The sequence below is a fragment of the Danio rerio genome, chromosome 18 (assembly GCF_052040795.2).
Source record: "Danio rerio strain M-AB ecotype USA chromosome 18, GRCz13ab, whole genome shotgun sequence".
NCBI lineage: Eukaryota > Metazoa > Chordata > Actinopteri > Cypriniformes > Danionidae > Danio > Danio rerio.
In genome coordinates this window covers 23,823,437-23,841,653 of record NC_141038.1, presented here as the reverse complement: position 1 = coordinate 23,841,653, position 18,217 = coordinate 23,823,437, and the positions used below count along the sequence as shown (strand labels likewise).

The window sequence follows — 18,217 nt, the reverse complement described above, 5'->3', positions numbered from 1 at the left end:
AAGACTATTAGCTCAATAAACTACTATTTAGCTGCTTATTAGTAAATAGTAAGTTAGTAGATGGGTTTAGATATTATGTAGAAGAATAAGATCATATTTTGTAACAGGCTGAATCCTCTGTTAGCTGTCACTTCAATGACTTCAGCTAATCAGTTTTGGACAACATACAATCTGATGTAAGTGAAGTCATCTTTCACTACTGTATTGTTTTTAAATAGAGAAAACATTTTACAAATAACTTTTATTGTAAATCTTAGACCTTATTCTTGAAACAAAAAATGACCAATAAAAAGGTGTAAAGCACCATATTAAAATTGATTTTGAATGCCTCGTGTACTGTATGTGTGTATGTGTGTGCTTCATCAGCAGAGCCATGAAGATGAACTAAATTTCACTTCTGATCATCCTGACCACAGAAATATCTTCCTGTTACATCTGACCTTTGTATGCAAGATGCCTAAGTAATTCTTGAAGATTTTGTTCAGAATATTACGCACACATTTAATTTTCTAAGTATATCTGTGTTTTTAACCAATCAGGTTGAAACACCTGTATGTATGAAGCAGTTAATGACGTTATGTGAGAGTACGAACACTGTGTGAGTGTTGAAGAAGGCTTCCGCTGATGAAACTGCAAACAATCTTCAGAAAACTTAAATTTTTAAAATGTCAGACTGATCATTTTTGGGTTAAAACTGCAATTTTCCATCAACAGGTACACATTAAATAAATACCTGTACATTTTTGCATGTGTCAGTTTCCATGTATGACATTTACCAAATAAAGTGCCTAATAAAATTAGCATAATAATTTTTCTAATTTAAATGAGAAAAAAAATATTTTATCAACCTGTCAGTTGCCAAAATGCTTGAAATTGTTGTCACACCTTACAATAAGGTTTTATGAGTTAATGTTAGTTAATGTATTTACAGTACTAAAGTAAACAATGAAAAGTGCATTTGTTACAGTAATTATTAAGCTTTGTTAATGGTCATCAAAATGAAGTCATTCATTGATAGCTCTTGTTAACTCACAGTACATTAACTTATGTTAACAACTAAAACCTTGGATTTTAACCTTTAGCTAATTTTAAACCATTATAAGGGATGGAGGAAGATCCAACATATTTCATTGTTAGATAAAATTTTTAAGCAGCTCTCTTAACCCTCTTCTCTTCAACTCTTCTTTAATCTTCAATCAGTCACCAGCCAAAGTGTGACCTATAGGCCATTAGGCCTCTCCTAAGCTGAGGCCAGGCTTCAGCCTTCTCACTCTTCAGAGACTTTCAGAATTAAGCCAAGTCTCTCTATTCTGGATAATTCCAACTCATAACCTCGCTGGAATGCTGATCAACCGATCAGAATTGGGAAGAAGCAGCAATGACTCTTAAGAAACTTCTAAGCCAGCATCCACCATGTAAACCACAAAACAAAGAAACTATGCTTTGTGTTAAAAACAAGGTGATTCAGTTTCTTTGATGATTAGTTTTAGGTTATTGATGTTGAATTGCAACTCTCTCACTCTTTTCTTGCCTTTCTGACTTCATGGGGCCTTCTCGGCCCTGTTTTCTTTTATGCCCATTTCCACTGAGTGGTACAGTACAGTTCGGTACAATTTTATTGCCGTTTCCACTGTCTAAAGGTACCAAAAAGCAAACCGTACCATACCACTTTTTGGGTACCCATTCGAGGTAAAAAAAAAAAAAAAGCCACAAAAAAAGGCTATCAAAAGGCAGAGTAAGACACACAGCTGAACGCTATTGGTTTACAGAGATACGTCTCGTGCACAAGACAGAAGAATGAATACAAAGGAAGCGCTCACAATCTCAAAAAAATCTCAAGTTTTTACACACAGAACAATTTACTTGAACTCAGAGATAAAGCCACAGGTTGTACTAATGCGTTAATGTACTAATATAATTTTTTCCAGGCCAGAAAATTACTTGATCTTTAAATTGAAGTTGCTCTAACAGATGTGCAGTTCAAATCAACCCAAATATTCATAAATAAATAATACCTTCTTATTATTAATAATAAATAATCAGAATTTTATTAGCTTAATTCGCTACACCATGATTAGCAAATGATGTACCCATATTGTCCATTCTTAGTTATTTTAAGTAAATACATTAACTTAAATTAAATAATAGAACCTTATTGTAAAATGTGACCCAAATGTTTAACATAACACAGGTATCTGTCTTTAGTAGCTGAGTGTTTTCACAAAAACAAGCAGATGAGCTGATTATAGATGGAGATATCAGTGGCTATCAGTGCAACCTTACACTGTAAAAAATTATATGACTAAAAGTCATGACCAATAACAAATGTTTTTAAGTTACTTTAACTTATTTTAATAAGCTATTAAGGTTTCATCTACATTTGTTAAGTTAACTAAAAAAAAGTCAGTAAGTTTAGTTTTTTTTTAAGCATTTTTGAACTATAATGAGCACCGGGTCTTTAAAAGCACTAAAGCTCTAATAAAAGAGAGCCATGATGAGCTGTGGTGATGAACAGATCGCTTACCCTGGCGAAGAGTCCGGGAAGATCTTCTTGAGCGAGGCGGTGACATGGCTGACCACAGCTTCCAGATCCCGCACTGACATCAGGCCCAGAGAGTAGATCTGCCTGTCTGTCTCAATAACCACCTCACATAAAAGATGAACAAAGATAACTGTAACTATGATAGAAAAAGCACAAAACAAAGAACTAACTAACCCACCAGCTCACTGGAAGAGGATCTGCATGTTTTCACAACTGGCTTGTGTTCGTTTCAAATCCTGGTGTATTTTTGTTGAGTTCATTTGTTGAATGGAAAATCAAACTCAGGTTTGCACAAGAATAATTGGTCAGAGATTAACCAAAAAGAGGCCTGACTGATCAAGAAAGCAATCCGACTCAATGGAACAAACAATTAAAGTGATCATAATCATAATTAATAAGAGGAAATGTGCTACATAAAAAGCAGCAGTGAATTTGATTCTGTGAGTGAATACTGTTAGTTATATTCATTATAAAAGAGTGTTTCATCATGTGAAAAGTATCTAAACAGCGGGGAAAATAAGTTCTGAACACATTACCATTTTTCTCTGAATACGTATTTGTAAAGATGTTGTTGACTGTCACCAGATGTTGGCAACAACCAAAACACATACATGCAATGAAAACAAATCTAGTTAGTTAACAAAATAAGTTATGCGTAATAAAATGAAATGACGCAGGGAAAAAGTAATGAACACAAGAAGAAAGGAATGTGTGGAAAGGCAGGGAAAGCCCAGACAGTAGCTGAAATCTCGAAATAGTTATTCAGCAACCCTCAGGCCTTCGTCATTGTAAACTAATATTAGCTGCTTCGGTCCATCATCTCAGCAGGATGATGAAGATGAAATCAGGGTGGACCTTTTCAGCAAGTCAATGATCCAAAACACAGCCAAGGAAACAAATACAAAGTAAAGCACAGATTTGAGAGACGAGACCCACAGAACCATCAAGATTTTGACACTCTGTTGAAGTCTGTGAAAAACTCACACCAAGCAATGCATGTGACGTCATTTTCCATATGAGAGGCATCTTTAAGCTGCCATCACCAAAAAAGCCTTTTATATACACTATTAAATATGCTTCAGTAGCTCAGTACTTTCTCTTTGTGGCATTTCTTTGTTATACACATAACACATTTTTTAGATTTTGTCTGAGATTTGTCTAGAGTTTTGTTTGCTTTCTGTATTGTTTTTTTTTTTGTTTTGTTTTTTTACCAAAATCTGCAAAAAAAATGTAGAATATTTTTTTTATATTTATATATTAGATTTAGATATATTTATATATATAAATATATATTTAGATTTAGATTTATATATTATATTAGAAATATTATTTCCTGGAAAAAACCTTACATGTTGACTACTTCTCTTCCATGGAAATTCTTGAATCTGATTGGCTGAAGTTGTGCCAGAGTTATTGCAGAGTCATGAAGAGAAAGAGTTGCTAAAATTAAAGTCTAAAATATTTGATTGTCGTGTGATTCATGTAGACTTAAATAAATAAATAACATTAAAACATACAAAATCTTGTTTAAAAAAAAAACATACATTTGGTTTTGTACATTTATCAAATTACAAAACCAGCTATTTTAAGCTGTAACTCTAAGTGCTAAGTGTTAGCATTAAGTGCTAACTTTCAAGAATCACTGAGAGGCTACATGAGGTGCCATTGCTGTTGAAAAATCGTTCCATTGGAGTCAAAGGAGTTGTCCCCAACTCTCGTTCTTTCTCTGAGTTGATGCACAGGAAGTTCCAATCAGTTTTGATCACAGTTTGAAATAAAAGCACTTCCCTCAAGCAACCCATAGCAACTGAGCAGACAGTCGATGGAGTCTTTCTCTGTGTGATCTTTAGTACACCAACATGTGCTTCATCGGGAAGCTAGTGGGGATTAACTTGCAAATATGTTCCAAAATATTTGAAAAGAGGCAGCTAACACATGCTGCTATGAGCTATTAGATATGACCGTGTCATTTAGATGCACTCTCTCTTTCATGTGCTTCCTCTCTATCTGCCTCTGACTGCTAATGGGACTAGGAGATCTAACATGTATATAAAGCACAGCTAGTTTTATCTTCTCTAGAACCAAAAGACCAAGGAATAAGTGAGACAACACATCATGCATTTGAAATCCTTTGACACATGACAATCCATTGATTACACCTGATATATAAAGTTGAAATCAGAATTATTAGCCCCCTTATATATTTTCCCCAAATTTCTGTTTTAACGAAAATAAGATTTTTTTCAACGCATTTTTAAACATAATAGTTTAAAAATCATTTCTAATAACGGTTTTATTTTATCTTTGCCATGATGACAGTACATAATATATTACTAGATATTTTTCAGGATACTAGTATTCAGCTTAAAGTGGCATTTAAAGGCTTAAATAGGGTAATTAGGTAAGTCATTGTATAACAGTGTTTTTTTCAGTAGACCACGAGTTCCCAAACTTTTCAGCGTGCAACCCCTAAAATGACTCACAATGCCCAAATTCATTTGAGGTGGTTATAAATATACAAACATTGCGCACACAACAATAGGCCTATATAAACACAAGCAAATTGACAACACAAAAAACAACAGTCTAACAACATTTTTAATCTTGAGTAATTAAGAGTAATTTATTAATTTGTTTAATTTAGTAATAACCTCAACTAATGAGACTGGTGGACACAATGTTTTCAACATAAGTCTATTCTTGGTGTAATTTTGGAGATCATCAATCAAAAATCATTTTCAATGTTCAGTTGTGGTCTGTTTTCATTTTTAATGTATTTGTTTGTTATAAAGGTGTCAGAAAGTTAAACCGGGTGCTATAAAATTAATCTGCTGCAGCTGATGCTATTGCTGCATTGTTAATCTAACAAAAACCAACCAATCCTACAAAAATGTATTTAACTTTTGGAAATCACCAAGTGAACCCCTGTTATTGTCCCGCAACCCAGGGACACTCCTGACTCCCACTTTGGGAACCACTGCTATCAAAAACTATTTGGGGCCCTATCATACACCCGGCGCAATGCGGTGCAAGGCGCGACGCAATTGTTGTTTGTTTTAGCTTGGTGCAAGAGTCGTTTTGACGTTTTGCGCCACGCTGTTTAAATAGCAAATGCATTTGCGCTCATATGTGCGCCCATAGGCATTCTGGTCTAAAAAAGGAGGTTGTTGTTGAGGCGCACTGCTGGCGCGTAGCTATTTTGAGGAACTAAAACAGACTGTTTAAAAGACCAGATCAAAGCAGGTCTATAGTCCAGCGAAGAGCGCGTTATTTGTGCGCCTTGCTTACTCACTGCTTAATACACACAGGATGAACATCAATACACAAATATCTTTACAAATGAAAAGGAATTAAAGGATTAAAATTACAAAAGATTATTTTCTAGCCTACATAAATATAAAAGCCTTACTTTCATGCCTTCTTCATCTCGGGGGGGCTTCTTCAGTTTATTCATATGTGTGTGTGTGTGTGTGTGTGTGTGTGTGTGTGTGTGTGTGTGTGTGTGTGTGTGTGTGTGTGTGTGTGTGTGTGTGTGTGTGTGTGTGTGTGTGTCTGTGGACAGCCTATATGCATGTTGATGGATAATGCAGAGGAATGTAAATTGGTGCACACAATAGGTGACCTATGACAAAACTGTTATTTCAGCCTGATCTCACAAGGAAACATAACTATTTTACGTTTTGTAAAACTTAGTTTATTTGTTAATTCGTACAAATTTGTACAAGCTCTGTCGTACAAAAATGTATGATTTTAAAAAGAAGGTGTGGCACCCAACCCTGTCCTTCAACTCAACCGTCATTGGGGAATAAGCAAATCATACTAAATTGTACATATGAGATCATATGAATTAATACGAACGAATTTGCCATGCGATTGTGTTGCTTATTCTCACATGTTATACATCTCAATGTTCTGTTGTAAAAGCAAACCAAACCAATAAAAAAATCCAACACATTTAGTCAGATTCAGAACAATGCACACAATTTGTTTGTCTGAAAAAATCTTCAAATTTCAAGACAAATTACACTTGAAATCCCCCTTAAATCGATTGCCCAACAGCATAACATTTAAAAAAGTTGAAAAACCACAGGTTTTAAACATCTAAAAACATCAGGACAGGAAAATGACATCAACTTCCCCAAATTCTAACTAAATCTTTACATTATACTATAAATACCTCTGCAGTTTAAACAGAAAATAAATCTAAAAATACTCTACAATAATCACCACTTTGGTGGAGTTATAACAACATGGATTCTGAGGGCTTTAGAGACATTGACCTTTAAAGATTACAGTATAGCATAAAAACACAATACACACAGACAAAAAACAGTGCACAATGTAAATTAGTTGTCAATGAATATGCAATTAACTCAAATTCGACAAATATCAGATAATTCCAAACTGAATTGGATAAATGTGAGTTATCTGTATTTTTGCATGTATTTATATCATTAAACACATTGGGGGGGAGTGTGTTGTTATTTTAGAAATCTATTTAATTCAATGTTACATTAACAATAGTGAGAGTGAAGACTTTTACATCACAATTAAAATTACTATGTTATTCTTTTCATCAAGGAATCCTGAATTTTTCCTTTTTTTACCTATATTTCAATTAGGAATGTAGAATTTGATGAATTACCTTTTAAATATATTAAAACAGACATTTATTTACTTATACACTAAATAAACACACGTAATATGAGCAGTAATAATAAACGGTACACTGTAAAACCCAAAAAGTTAGGCAAGGCAAGGCAAGGCAAGGCAAGGCAAGGCAAGTTTATTTATATAGCACATTTCATACACAATGGCAATTCAAAGTGCTTTACATAAACAAGAATAAAAGAAACAAGTAAAATAAAAATAAAAACAAATAATAAAAATGCATAAAAACAAAACAAAACATAAAAACAGGTAAAATGTGATATAAAAGAATGAAGAAGAAGAGAAAAACATGATAGTGCAATCTGTCGGACGCAGCACAGTGCTCATTCAGTAAAGGCACAGCTAAACAGATGTGTTTTCAGTCTTGATTTGAATGTGCCTAATGTTGGAGCACATCTGATCATTTCTGGAAGCTGATTCCAGCAGCGAGGGGCGTAGTGGCTAAAAGCCGATTCACCCTGCTTTGACTGAACTCTTGGAACTTCTAGTTTATATGATCCTAAAGATCTGAGTGATCTGTTAGGTTTGTATTGAGTGAGCATATCTGTGATGTATTTAGGTCCTAGGCCATTTAGTGATTTATAGACCAGTAATAATACTTTAAAATCTATTCTGAATGTAACTGGCAGCCAGTGTAAAGACCTGAGGACAGGTGTGATGTGCTCTGATTTTCTGGTTCTGGTTAGAATTCTGGCTGCAGCGTTCTGGATGAGCTGCAACTGTCTGACTGTCTTTTTAGAAAGGCCAGTGAGGAGTCCATTACAGTAATCCACCCTGCTGCTGATAAAAGCATGAACAAGTTTTTCTAAATCTTCACTAGAAACAAAGCATCTGATTCTTGCTATGTTTTTGAGATGATAGTATGCTGATTTACTGACTGCTTTGACATGACTGTTGAAACTCAGATCTGACTCCAGAGTCACACCAAGATTCTTGACCTTATTTTTTGTCGTTTGACCTTTAGTGTCAAGGTACGCATTTACCTTGAGAACCTCATCTTTGTTTCCAAACACAATAGTTTCAGTTTTCTCTTTGTTTAACTGAAGAAAGTTTTGGCACATCCAATTGCTCATTTCATCAATACATTGGCAGAGGGTGTCAATGGGGCTGTAGTCATTAGGCTGTAAGGCTAGGTAGATCTGAGTGTCATCAGCATAGCTGTGGTAGGAGATTTGGTTCTTTCTCATTATTTGGCTTAGAGGGAGCATGTAAAGGTTGAACAGGAGAGGTGCCAGAATCGAGCCTTGTGGGACTCCACACGTCATGGGTGTCCACCTCGACCTATGGTCACCTATACTGACATGGTAACCTCTACCTTCTAGGTAAGATCTAAACCATTTGAGGACCATGCCAGATAGTCCGACCCAGTTTTCCAGCCTATCCAGAAGTATGCTGTGATCGACAGTGTCAAATGCAGCACTGAGATCCAACAATACCAGCACTGTTATTTTACCTGAATCTGTATTTAGGCGTATATCATTGATTATCTTTATAAGAGCGCTCTCTGTACTGTGATGTGCTCTGAACCCCGATTGAAAATTGTCTAAACACCCCCTGAAGTTTAAGAACTTGTTGACCTGGTTAAAAACAACTTTTTCAATGATTTTGCCAATGAAAGGGAGATTTGAGATTGGCCTGTAATTGCTCAATAGGGTGTTATCCAGGTTGCTCTTCTTCAAGAGGGGTTTAACAACTGCAGTTTTAAGTGAGGTTGGAAAAACCCCTGATAGAAGTGAAGCATTTACCACTTTTAGAAGATCCATTTCTAAACATGTAAACACCGTTTTGAAGAATGATGTGGGGAGCGTGTCAAGACTGCAGGTTGATGTTTTCATAGCTTGCACAGTCTCTTCTAAGATTTTGCTGTTAATTGCCATGAAATCAGACATAGTGTCTGATTTCTTAAGTTGTGGTTGAGCTTGTTTGATATCGACACAACTTGGCTGATTGGATGAGCTGATTGCCTTTCTGATATTATTAATCTTATCAGTGAAGAAATGAGCAAACTCATTACATTTGCTTTCAGAGAGGAGCTCACTGGGAATCTGACTGGGGGGGTTTGTGAGTCTCTCTATCGTTGCAAAGAGTGTACGAGCATTATTTAAGTTGCTGTTTATAAGGCTTGAAAAGAAAGTCTGTCTAGCAGTGTTTAGTTCCATATTAAAGGCATGAAGACTGTCTTTATAGATGTTATAATGGACTACTAGTTTCGTTTTTCTCCACATACGCTCAGCTTTTCTGCACTGTCTTTTCATCATTTGTACTCTCGGTGACCTTGTCCAAGATCCCTTTTGCCTGCCAGTCATCTTCTTGACTTTAACAGGAGCGATGTCATTTATGACATTCTCAATTTTAGAATTGAACAAATCAAGGAGAGAATCAACAGAATCTGCAGATATACTTGGTGCTAGTGATATGGCCTTCATAAACTGCTCACTAGTGTTCTCATTTATGCATCTCTTTCTGACAGAGACAGATCTGTCTTTAATAGCTGGAGTGATCAATATATCAAAAAAGATACAGAAATGATCAGATAGTGCCACATCCTTAACAACAGTTGATGAAATGTGTAAACCCTTAGTTATAAGTAGATCAAGAGTGTGTCCACGATTGTGTGTGGGTCCTTGAACATGCTGAGTCAGATCAAAAGTGTTAAAAACAGTCATCAGTTCTTTTACAGCATTGATTTCTGGATTATCAATGTGAATATTAAAATCCCCAGCAATACTAAAATAATCAAATTCAGAGGTTACTATTGATAACAGCTCTGTAAAATCCTCAATAAAAGCTGGAGAATATTTTGGAGGTCTGTAGATAATGATTAGTAAGATGCGTGGAGCACCTTTTAGTGCTATACTCAGATATTCAAAAGACAGATAGTCACCAAATGACACTTGTTTACATTCATACACATCTTTAAACAGGGCAGCGATGCCTCCACCTCTCCTATTAGCTCTGCAAACACTCAAAAAGTCAAAGTTTAAAGGAGCTGCTTCATTCAGAACTGCTGCGCTACAACTGTCATCTAGCCAAGTTTCATTTAAAAGCATAAAATCAAGGCAATTTGTGTTGATAAAATCATTGACTAAAAGAGACTTATTGTTGAGCGATCTGATGTTTAAAAGCGCTAACTTAACAGTTTTAGCTGTTTTTTCTATAGTAGTCTCAGATCTACATTTAATAGACACCAGATTTGAATGATTTGCTAAACGGCCTGATGAAGTCTTTGGTTTTCTGTCACTTAACACAACACATATCTGCTTAGAGAAAGCTACAGACACACTGGGTTCCTGCTTGTTCTGAAAACATTTGATAAAGACACTGTTATCTAAGCAGGTCCCCGACACACATCACAGAGAGCTCTTGTGTTCACCAGCTGAAGATGGGGCGTTGTTGTTTGGGCCCTGGCGGTGTGATCTGAGGGCTCTTCCAGGTGGGCTCATAGGTGGTTGTGGAGCAGGCCGCTTTTTGGTTGGTAACTGGGGGCTTGCGGCAATGGAGTGTGAAAGTTTAGTTCCAGCATATACCAGTTCCTCCATCTTTTTTGAAAAACCCAAGAGTGGTGAACATTGTGACAATGAGAACGTGTCCGGTGACAGAGGCTGTGCATCTGGAGATTCTGTCTGCAGAAATATGTTTTCCTGAGGATCATTTTTGAGTGACGAGACTTGATGCTGTTCTGATGCGTCACAGTCTGCCTGTGTTGAGCAGAGGGCAACTGATAGTGTCTCTATCAACATTGGGTGTTTTGGCTGCGTGGCATTATCACTGTCCTTGGGTGATTCGTCAGCCACAAGTCCACTCAGGAGCTGATTTGAAGTCCTGTGGTCATCCGAACATTTGCTAGGTGTGTGTTTGCAATTCAGTTCAGTGGGATACACAGCTGATGGATGATTGAGGGAGAAAAAAATATTGTCCTTTAGCACCTTTGCACCAAGTTTGTTTGGATGAAGGCCGTCTGATGTAAACAGCTGTCTTTGGTTCCAGAAGAGATTAAAGTTGTCGATGAAATTCAGTCCTTTCTTGTTACATGTTTTCTGTAGCCATACATTTAGACCAAGAAGCCGTGAAAACATATTTGTCCCTCTTGCAGGGAGTGGTCCACTTATGAACGCCTGAACCTTCAATCTTTCAGCTGTTTCCAAGAGCTCACAGAAATCTTTCTTGAGCAGTTCTGACTGTTCTTTCCGAATATCATTCTTCCCCACATGGATGATAATCCGTTTTGCCGTCTTGTGCTTTTTCAGAATTTCCTCAAGCTCTTTGTTTACATCAGAAACTGTTGCATGAGGAAAGCAGTATGTCATTGTAGATCTGCTCCTGAAATTCTTGATTATTGAATCTCCTACGACTAGTGTTCTTATCTCAGGTGTGATCGGAGCAGAATGCCGCTGTCTAGTCGGCCTTGAGCCTCTGTTCCATGCAGAATTAGTTGCTGAATCATGCGATCTCTGTCTGACTACATTTGGGGATTCTTCACCCATATTACTCAAAACTTCATATCTGTTCTGAAGCTGTATTTGAGTCCGAGCTGTATTTGGGGTAGAAGACGCTAATGCGGCAGCGTATGATCTGACCCCTCGAGTACCCTTTGGTCTCGCACCTTGTTTATGCCAATGCTCATTTTCAACAGTTCTTTTCTGTTTTTCTGTGCTCAAAACAGTAGCAGGAACAGATTTATGGGACTCACCGGCTGTGTGCTGAGAGAATCCACAATGAAGCTGAAGTTCTGGTCGGATCGCAAGCAACTTCGTTTCAAGAACTGCAATCTTTTGTAGAAGTTTGTGGCAGTTTGTACAGCAGTGAGAATCTGAATTAATCCGATCCAGAGGCATTTTCACAGCCGTGTCTTCCCGTCTCCGGAATGTAAGCAGCTGATAGCTGATAGCGGGAGGATTGTTTAGACGGTAATTCCTTTCTTGTTAGTAAAGCTATATTCCAGAAAGTTTGTAGAATCGATGCTGATCTTCAAGCCGTGTTGTTTGAGCACTGTGCTGATAGGCTCAAGTTAAAATTAGGGTATAAGATATAAAAGCAAGAGTGCGAAGAGCGGAGCAGTGGCAAAGACGTCCGAACAGTAGCAAAGCAGGAAGTGGTTAACTCAAACCGTTTAAGGAAAGCTATTGCAACGAACCATTTGAGTAAAAAAAACTAATCTATATGAGTACTGTGAACTTACTCCATTTAAGTTGAATTAATGAGGTATTTAATTAACTCACTACCTTCAACACTGAGTTCAAAACTTTTCAAATGAGTAGAATTAACTTTCAGTCAATTTTGAGTTAACTACACTCATTTCATTTAATAAAGGTTTTACAGTGTAGGATAAAAGTAACTAAGCAATACTAAATGTCTTATAGTATCACTGAAGTTATGATGAAAACAGTCTCAAAACAGACGACAGTAAATATTAGGATCTCATATTTCCCATGTTGATAGTACAAGCATCTTCCATGCAAGGCAGCTTAAGAAATACAGTCTTTATTAACCCCCTTACATTCCATCCCTTATTTCATAATATTACTGTATTTTGGATCAAATAAATGCAAAAAAAAAGATAAAATAATATGATGAATTTAGGCTAAATCACAAATTGGATCACATGCACAATGACATAACATATAAACACATTATTTATAAATAGTTGTTTGTTTTGGTTGATAAATCACACCTGCCAATGTTTTACGAAGTGTTTTATAACAATTGATTATGTTTTAATGCCATTTCAGCAGCTTAGTCATGGCAGCACTTGTTTTATGTACTCAACATGTAATATCCAATCATATATATTTTAAAAAAGAAAACATAAAGAAAAGTCGGTTATTGTAATTGGAGCATACCATCAGTGTGTCTCTTACCTGCTCAATGCTGTCGATGGTGATGGCATAGATCTCTAGATAGCTGAAGGAGCTTTCCACCTGCAGCGAGAGACACAAACACTGTAAACAGCAGACACACTCTCTCTAACATCGACATGCATTGGAAATGCTGTGACTCACAAGTTAACAGAAGAGAGGGTGGGGGTCAGGAAGGCTGGATCACTCATTGAAACTCAAACACAGAAGTTGAGCTTTGGAGCAAGTGTTTTTTTTCCACAGGAACTTGATTTGAGTCATGCACTTTCAATATCATACTGATTTTGATTATAATGCCTTGTAACCTGTATTAAGAGCTAATAGGCCTAATTTAGCTTAAAAATACCATCAATCCTTTTTAGTTATAAAAGTTATAGTTCACCCAAAAATTAATATTTACTCAATTTACTCACCCTCAAGTGGTTCCAAATCTTTATTCAATTCAATTCAATTCAATTCAATTCAATTCAATTCATCTTGATTTCACTAGCACTTTTACAATACAGATTTACACAGATTAAGGAAGCTTAACATAGACATTCTAAATTGAAACACTAAGTCCAGTTTTCAGAGTTGCAGACTTTTTCTGCCACCTGACAAATTAAAGATTTGTGGCTTTTGGGGCTTTTTTGTGTGGCTTTTTAGGGTGATATCCTGCTGAAGAATTTACCCTCTCCTGGGGTTTGTAAAGTAATGGGCAGCACAAATGTTTTGATACCTCAGGCTGTTAATGTTGCCATCCACTCTGCAGATCTCTTGCACGTCCCGATACTGAATGTAACCCCAAACCATGATTTTTGCTTCAGCAAACTTGACTGATTTCTGTTATAGTCTCTTGGGTCTATGTGGGTTCCAATAGGTCTCCTTCAGTATTTGTGATGATTAGGATGCAGTTCAACAGATGGCTCATGAGAAAGATCTACCCTCTGCCTCTTTTCCAAATGTTCAACTAGAAGTCAAGTTATTATTTGCTGCACTTACAACTGGGACCGACGCCAAGACTTTTGTTAGGTAGTGTGTATGTCTATAATGCAATAGATTTACAGAACCAAAAATACATATTTTAAAGGCTAATGTTTTCTCCAATTTTATTGCATAAATCTTAAATTTTCTCAAAAGAATATTTTAATATTTTTTGTTATTCAAAAAATATTTATATTTAAAAAATTCTGACTGTTTGCAGTATTTTGTTTTTAATTATAGAGCGATAAAAATAAACTCCCAAAATATTTAAAAATTTACAAAAAAGGCATTTCGTACCTGATATCATCATTTAAATAAATGCAAATTAGTGCATAATTAATAATATAATAGATTAGATAAACAACATTTCAGAAAACTCATTAATTAATTTTGCTTCAGATTAGACCCTTATTTATCAGGGGTCTAGAATGGCCAACCATTCTAGAATATGTTGATGCAGCGGATGCCCTTCTATAGTAACAACCCATTAATGGGAAACACCACTACACTCTCGCATTGTCACACACACACTCAAACGCTATGCCCAAATTTGCTTACCTAAATTTTAGAAAAATTTAAATATGAATAAGTTTGAATTCTCAATGTAAAAAAATCAGCTGGAGAAAAATAGAGGATATAACTGTTCATTGGTTTTACCCTGTTACCTAGACTTTTGGTCTAGTCTTTTCTAAAAGCCTCAGTCAAACCTGTTTGGTTTCTGAGCTGGAATATTAAACGAAACTGACTTGAAGGGAATATAAAGTGTAATGGAGCTTTGCTAAGATTTCCCCCTATACAGGAATTTGAGTTAATGGTGGACGTGACCCACTGACCCTCCTGCTTCTAATCTGCTGTTTTATCAGCTGCATATTTACATCACTGTGTCAATTCACTGTTCAAGGTTATGTGCTGCTTTTGACTCCCTGGCAATGAGTGTGAAGAGTTCAAACTCCTGATGTTCTGAAGATCAAGTTTAGCATTATAATTTCTGAATAATGAATGTTTGTTGAATGTAAAACTATAGTAGATAGTGGTTATGCAACATTTCAAGTTTCATTACTTGGATTTTACTTGGATTTTTGGCTACTTTGCTTAATTAATCACTTAGCTTGTATTACTTCAAAACAAAACAAAACAAAATAAAACAAAAATGCCACTCTTCAAATAAACGTTCATATGATAAACACTATTTTCAAAATAAATTATGCTATGTATTTTATCAAAATCATCTTAATTTATGCTGGACAAAAATAAATCTTGATTAACTGCATCAAAACAAAAAGTTAGTCTTGACGTATTACATGGGTTGTATTTATTATGTATAAATAAAGAGTTCAGATTCAAAAACCTCTAAATGCTGTCTGAAATTTACCTCATTTTTATCAGGCTCCTGTGTGTTTGTTCTGTAATATCAGTAATAAGTTCTTTTCCTGGTCTTTAAAGTGAAATATCTCAAAGGAGGCTAAGAAGAATTTCAGACGGCACTTAGAGGTTTTTACATTTGAACTCTTCATATATAAATACACATATGCATGTATATATTTGAGAAAATGTTTGTTTATATTTAGATCTAAAATATATATTTATATGATCAAATGATATTTAAATTTCAATATCTATGTAACAAAATTGTTTTGTATAGTTTTGTTTCATGTTATGTGTAACACATATGCATAATAAATATATACTGTATAATGCACACCCAAATCAAATATTATGTCAAAAAATTCTTTTTTTAAATTTTTTTTTTTGGTAATAAAAAAATACGATTTAAAAATTTAATAATCAACAAAGTTCTTTATATAAATATATTTATTTATTTGCTCTTAATACTAATAATGCTAATAATGACAACCAATAACTAAAATATTACATAATATTTAATATTTACCTACAATTAATTTATTTTATAATATATATATTATTCATTCATTCATTTTCTTTTCGGCTTAGTCCCTTTATTAATCAGGGGTCGCCACAGCAGAATGAACCGCCAACTTATCATATTTTACACAGAGGAAGCACTTCCAGCCACAACCCATCACTGGGATATTTATATATTAGTTTCTTTTAAAATTATTTGTGGCTTTTCTGCCGTTTAGTCTGAGTGATGTGCAGTGTTTCCCACCTTCACTGGCTGCTTGCTGTAGAACACATGAGCTCTCCATTGCGAAATCACCTGTCAAAAGAGAGGCACACGGAATGTAAATAAGCCAATACTGCCATCTGCTGGTAAACAAAAAAAACTTCTAAACATCAGCCTATCAAGTGATTTCTTTCAGTTGCATGCTGCTTTCAGTTTTCAGTTTTTGTGGCTTTCTGTTTAATAGTTCAGCAACCTGCATGAAGATATTGTTGTTGGTTTCAATTTTAGATGTTTTTTTTTTATTTTTCAAAGCAACAAGCAACAGTTTTTCCCCTTTTTAATGCTCACAAAACAGAAAAGAAGCATGAGGCTTTTAATGATAAATAGTTTCGCAATCAAACATTGCATTGCTGACTGTGCATGCAGAATCTTGCTGTGATGCTCTGCAGCGCACCAAACCTGCACATTTATTTAATCTGCACATCTCTACTCCAGCAGAGCGGCTTTACATCCACTTCAACACAAGAGAACCACTGGACATTGACCCCATGCAAATCAAGTAAAACTGCTCAAGCTGTTATGTACTTAACCCACTTTTTTACATTGTGGATCTTTTTTCATATATATTTCATAAAATGGTTTAAACACAAAAATGAGTGAAATAATATAATATTGCTTTTAAATATTGAATTCTTTATATATATATATATATATATATATATATATATATATATATATATATATATATATATATATATATATATATATATATATATATATATATATATATATATATATTTCTTCTATTTGGATAACTCGAATTGTATAAATATAAAAATGTAGGCTTTTTATTTAATAGATATTTTTACATGTACATTTTATAAAGCGATATCACCACAATAACAGACCTATTATACTCAATAGACAAACTCATATTTTGTACAATAAAATAGCAATTAAATATTAGCAATATATATTCTTATATATTCTTATTCTTATATTCAATTTTATAAAACACAAACAAAAGAAAAACTTACCTCTGAATCTATAATAAAACATTATAAACTGTAAATATTAAATGTGTGTTTTAACACATCTATGGTTTATAACTTATATAATCTACTAATATATAAATACAACATTACATATTCAATTTAAAATGTTACAAAATTACAACAAATTTGGAAAAACATTTTTGTATTGTAAATTTAAATACACTATCCCCCTTTATATTATAAAAAATAACAAAATGTAAGCATTATTACTTAATTACATTAAATTGAAATCAAATAAATAATAAAATTAAATCTATAAATTATAATAATGTTTAAACATTTTTATTTTACTTTAAAACTATATAATTCTTTAATAAAGTCAGTATTTTGTGTTTTAAATAATAAATGGAACTCATTTGCATGCAAACACTCTAATGAAATATATGGAATGTCTAATAAATTTATCCTGTACATTATTATATATACGTGTATATATGTGTTTGTGTATACATACCAGAACTCTGCTATCTGCGCGTCCCTTGCCCTGGTTGAGATGCACCAAACTCATAAACTGAACCCTTTGTGGCTTCAAATACTGGGTTATACCTTCTGCAACTCAAAAACACAACCACTTAAAGTCTACTGTACGCAGAAATCAAATGCTGTACAGTTCAGTTATATAATCCTAGAGCAACTTGAGGTTGCAAGGTCACAAACTCTTGCACAAACAATTACATGTCAAACATGGAAAAATAATAAACAAACCAAAGCAATACGTGATTTTCTCATATTCCAGTGGCTTATTCTGAGATTAAAATAAAAGTCTTACCTTTGAGGCAAAACGGGACCTCAGGCAGCGCCGCCATAATGGTTGATCACTAAATTCAGTGACAACCCGGTGAAGACGACAGTCCTGGCTCTCGTGCAAGTGTGTGACACTTGCTACACACACACACACACACACACACACATACACACATCCTGCTACTTTATGATTCATGCTCATAGGGGAAAACCGCAGCTTGAGAGTACAGGTCTAAGACAGGATATGACACCTGACTGCATGAAGTGCATCCTATCCATTACAGTCGATTCGAAATGTGCC

General features: G+C 34.8%; 1 protein-coding gene across 12 annotated transcripts in view; it reads right to left on the bottom strand.

The window, feature by feature from the left end:
- The window catches only part of carmil2 (capping protein regulator and myosin 1 linker 2), a 97,974-nt gene extending 79,757 nt beyond the window's left edge, over positions 1–18,217 (bottom strand). For 5 of the 12 annotated variants that reach the window (XR_015514404.1, XR_015514405.1, XM_087292446.1 and 2 more), the window contains exons 1-5: positions 17,942–18,217; positions 17,627–17,721; positions 16,160–16,210; positions 13,072–13,131; positions 2,525–2,646 (exon numbers count right to left, since the gene is read on the bottom strand). Coding sequence is in view for 8 of the 12 variants with exons in the window: in XM_087292446.1 (XP_087148572.1) it covers positions 2,525–2,646; positions 13,072–13,131; positions 16,160–16,210; positions 17,627–17,721; positions 17,942–17,978 (365 nt within the window). In the remaining 4 variants the exon portion in view is untranslated. 12 annotated transcript variants of the gene reach the window in all.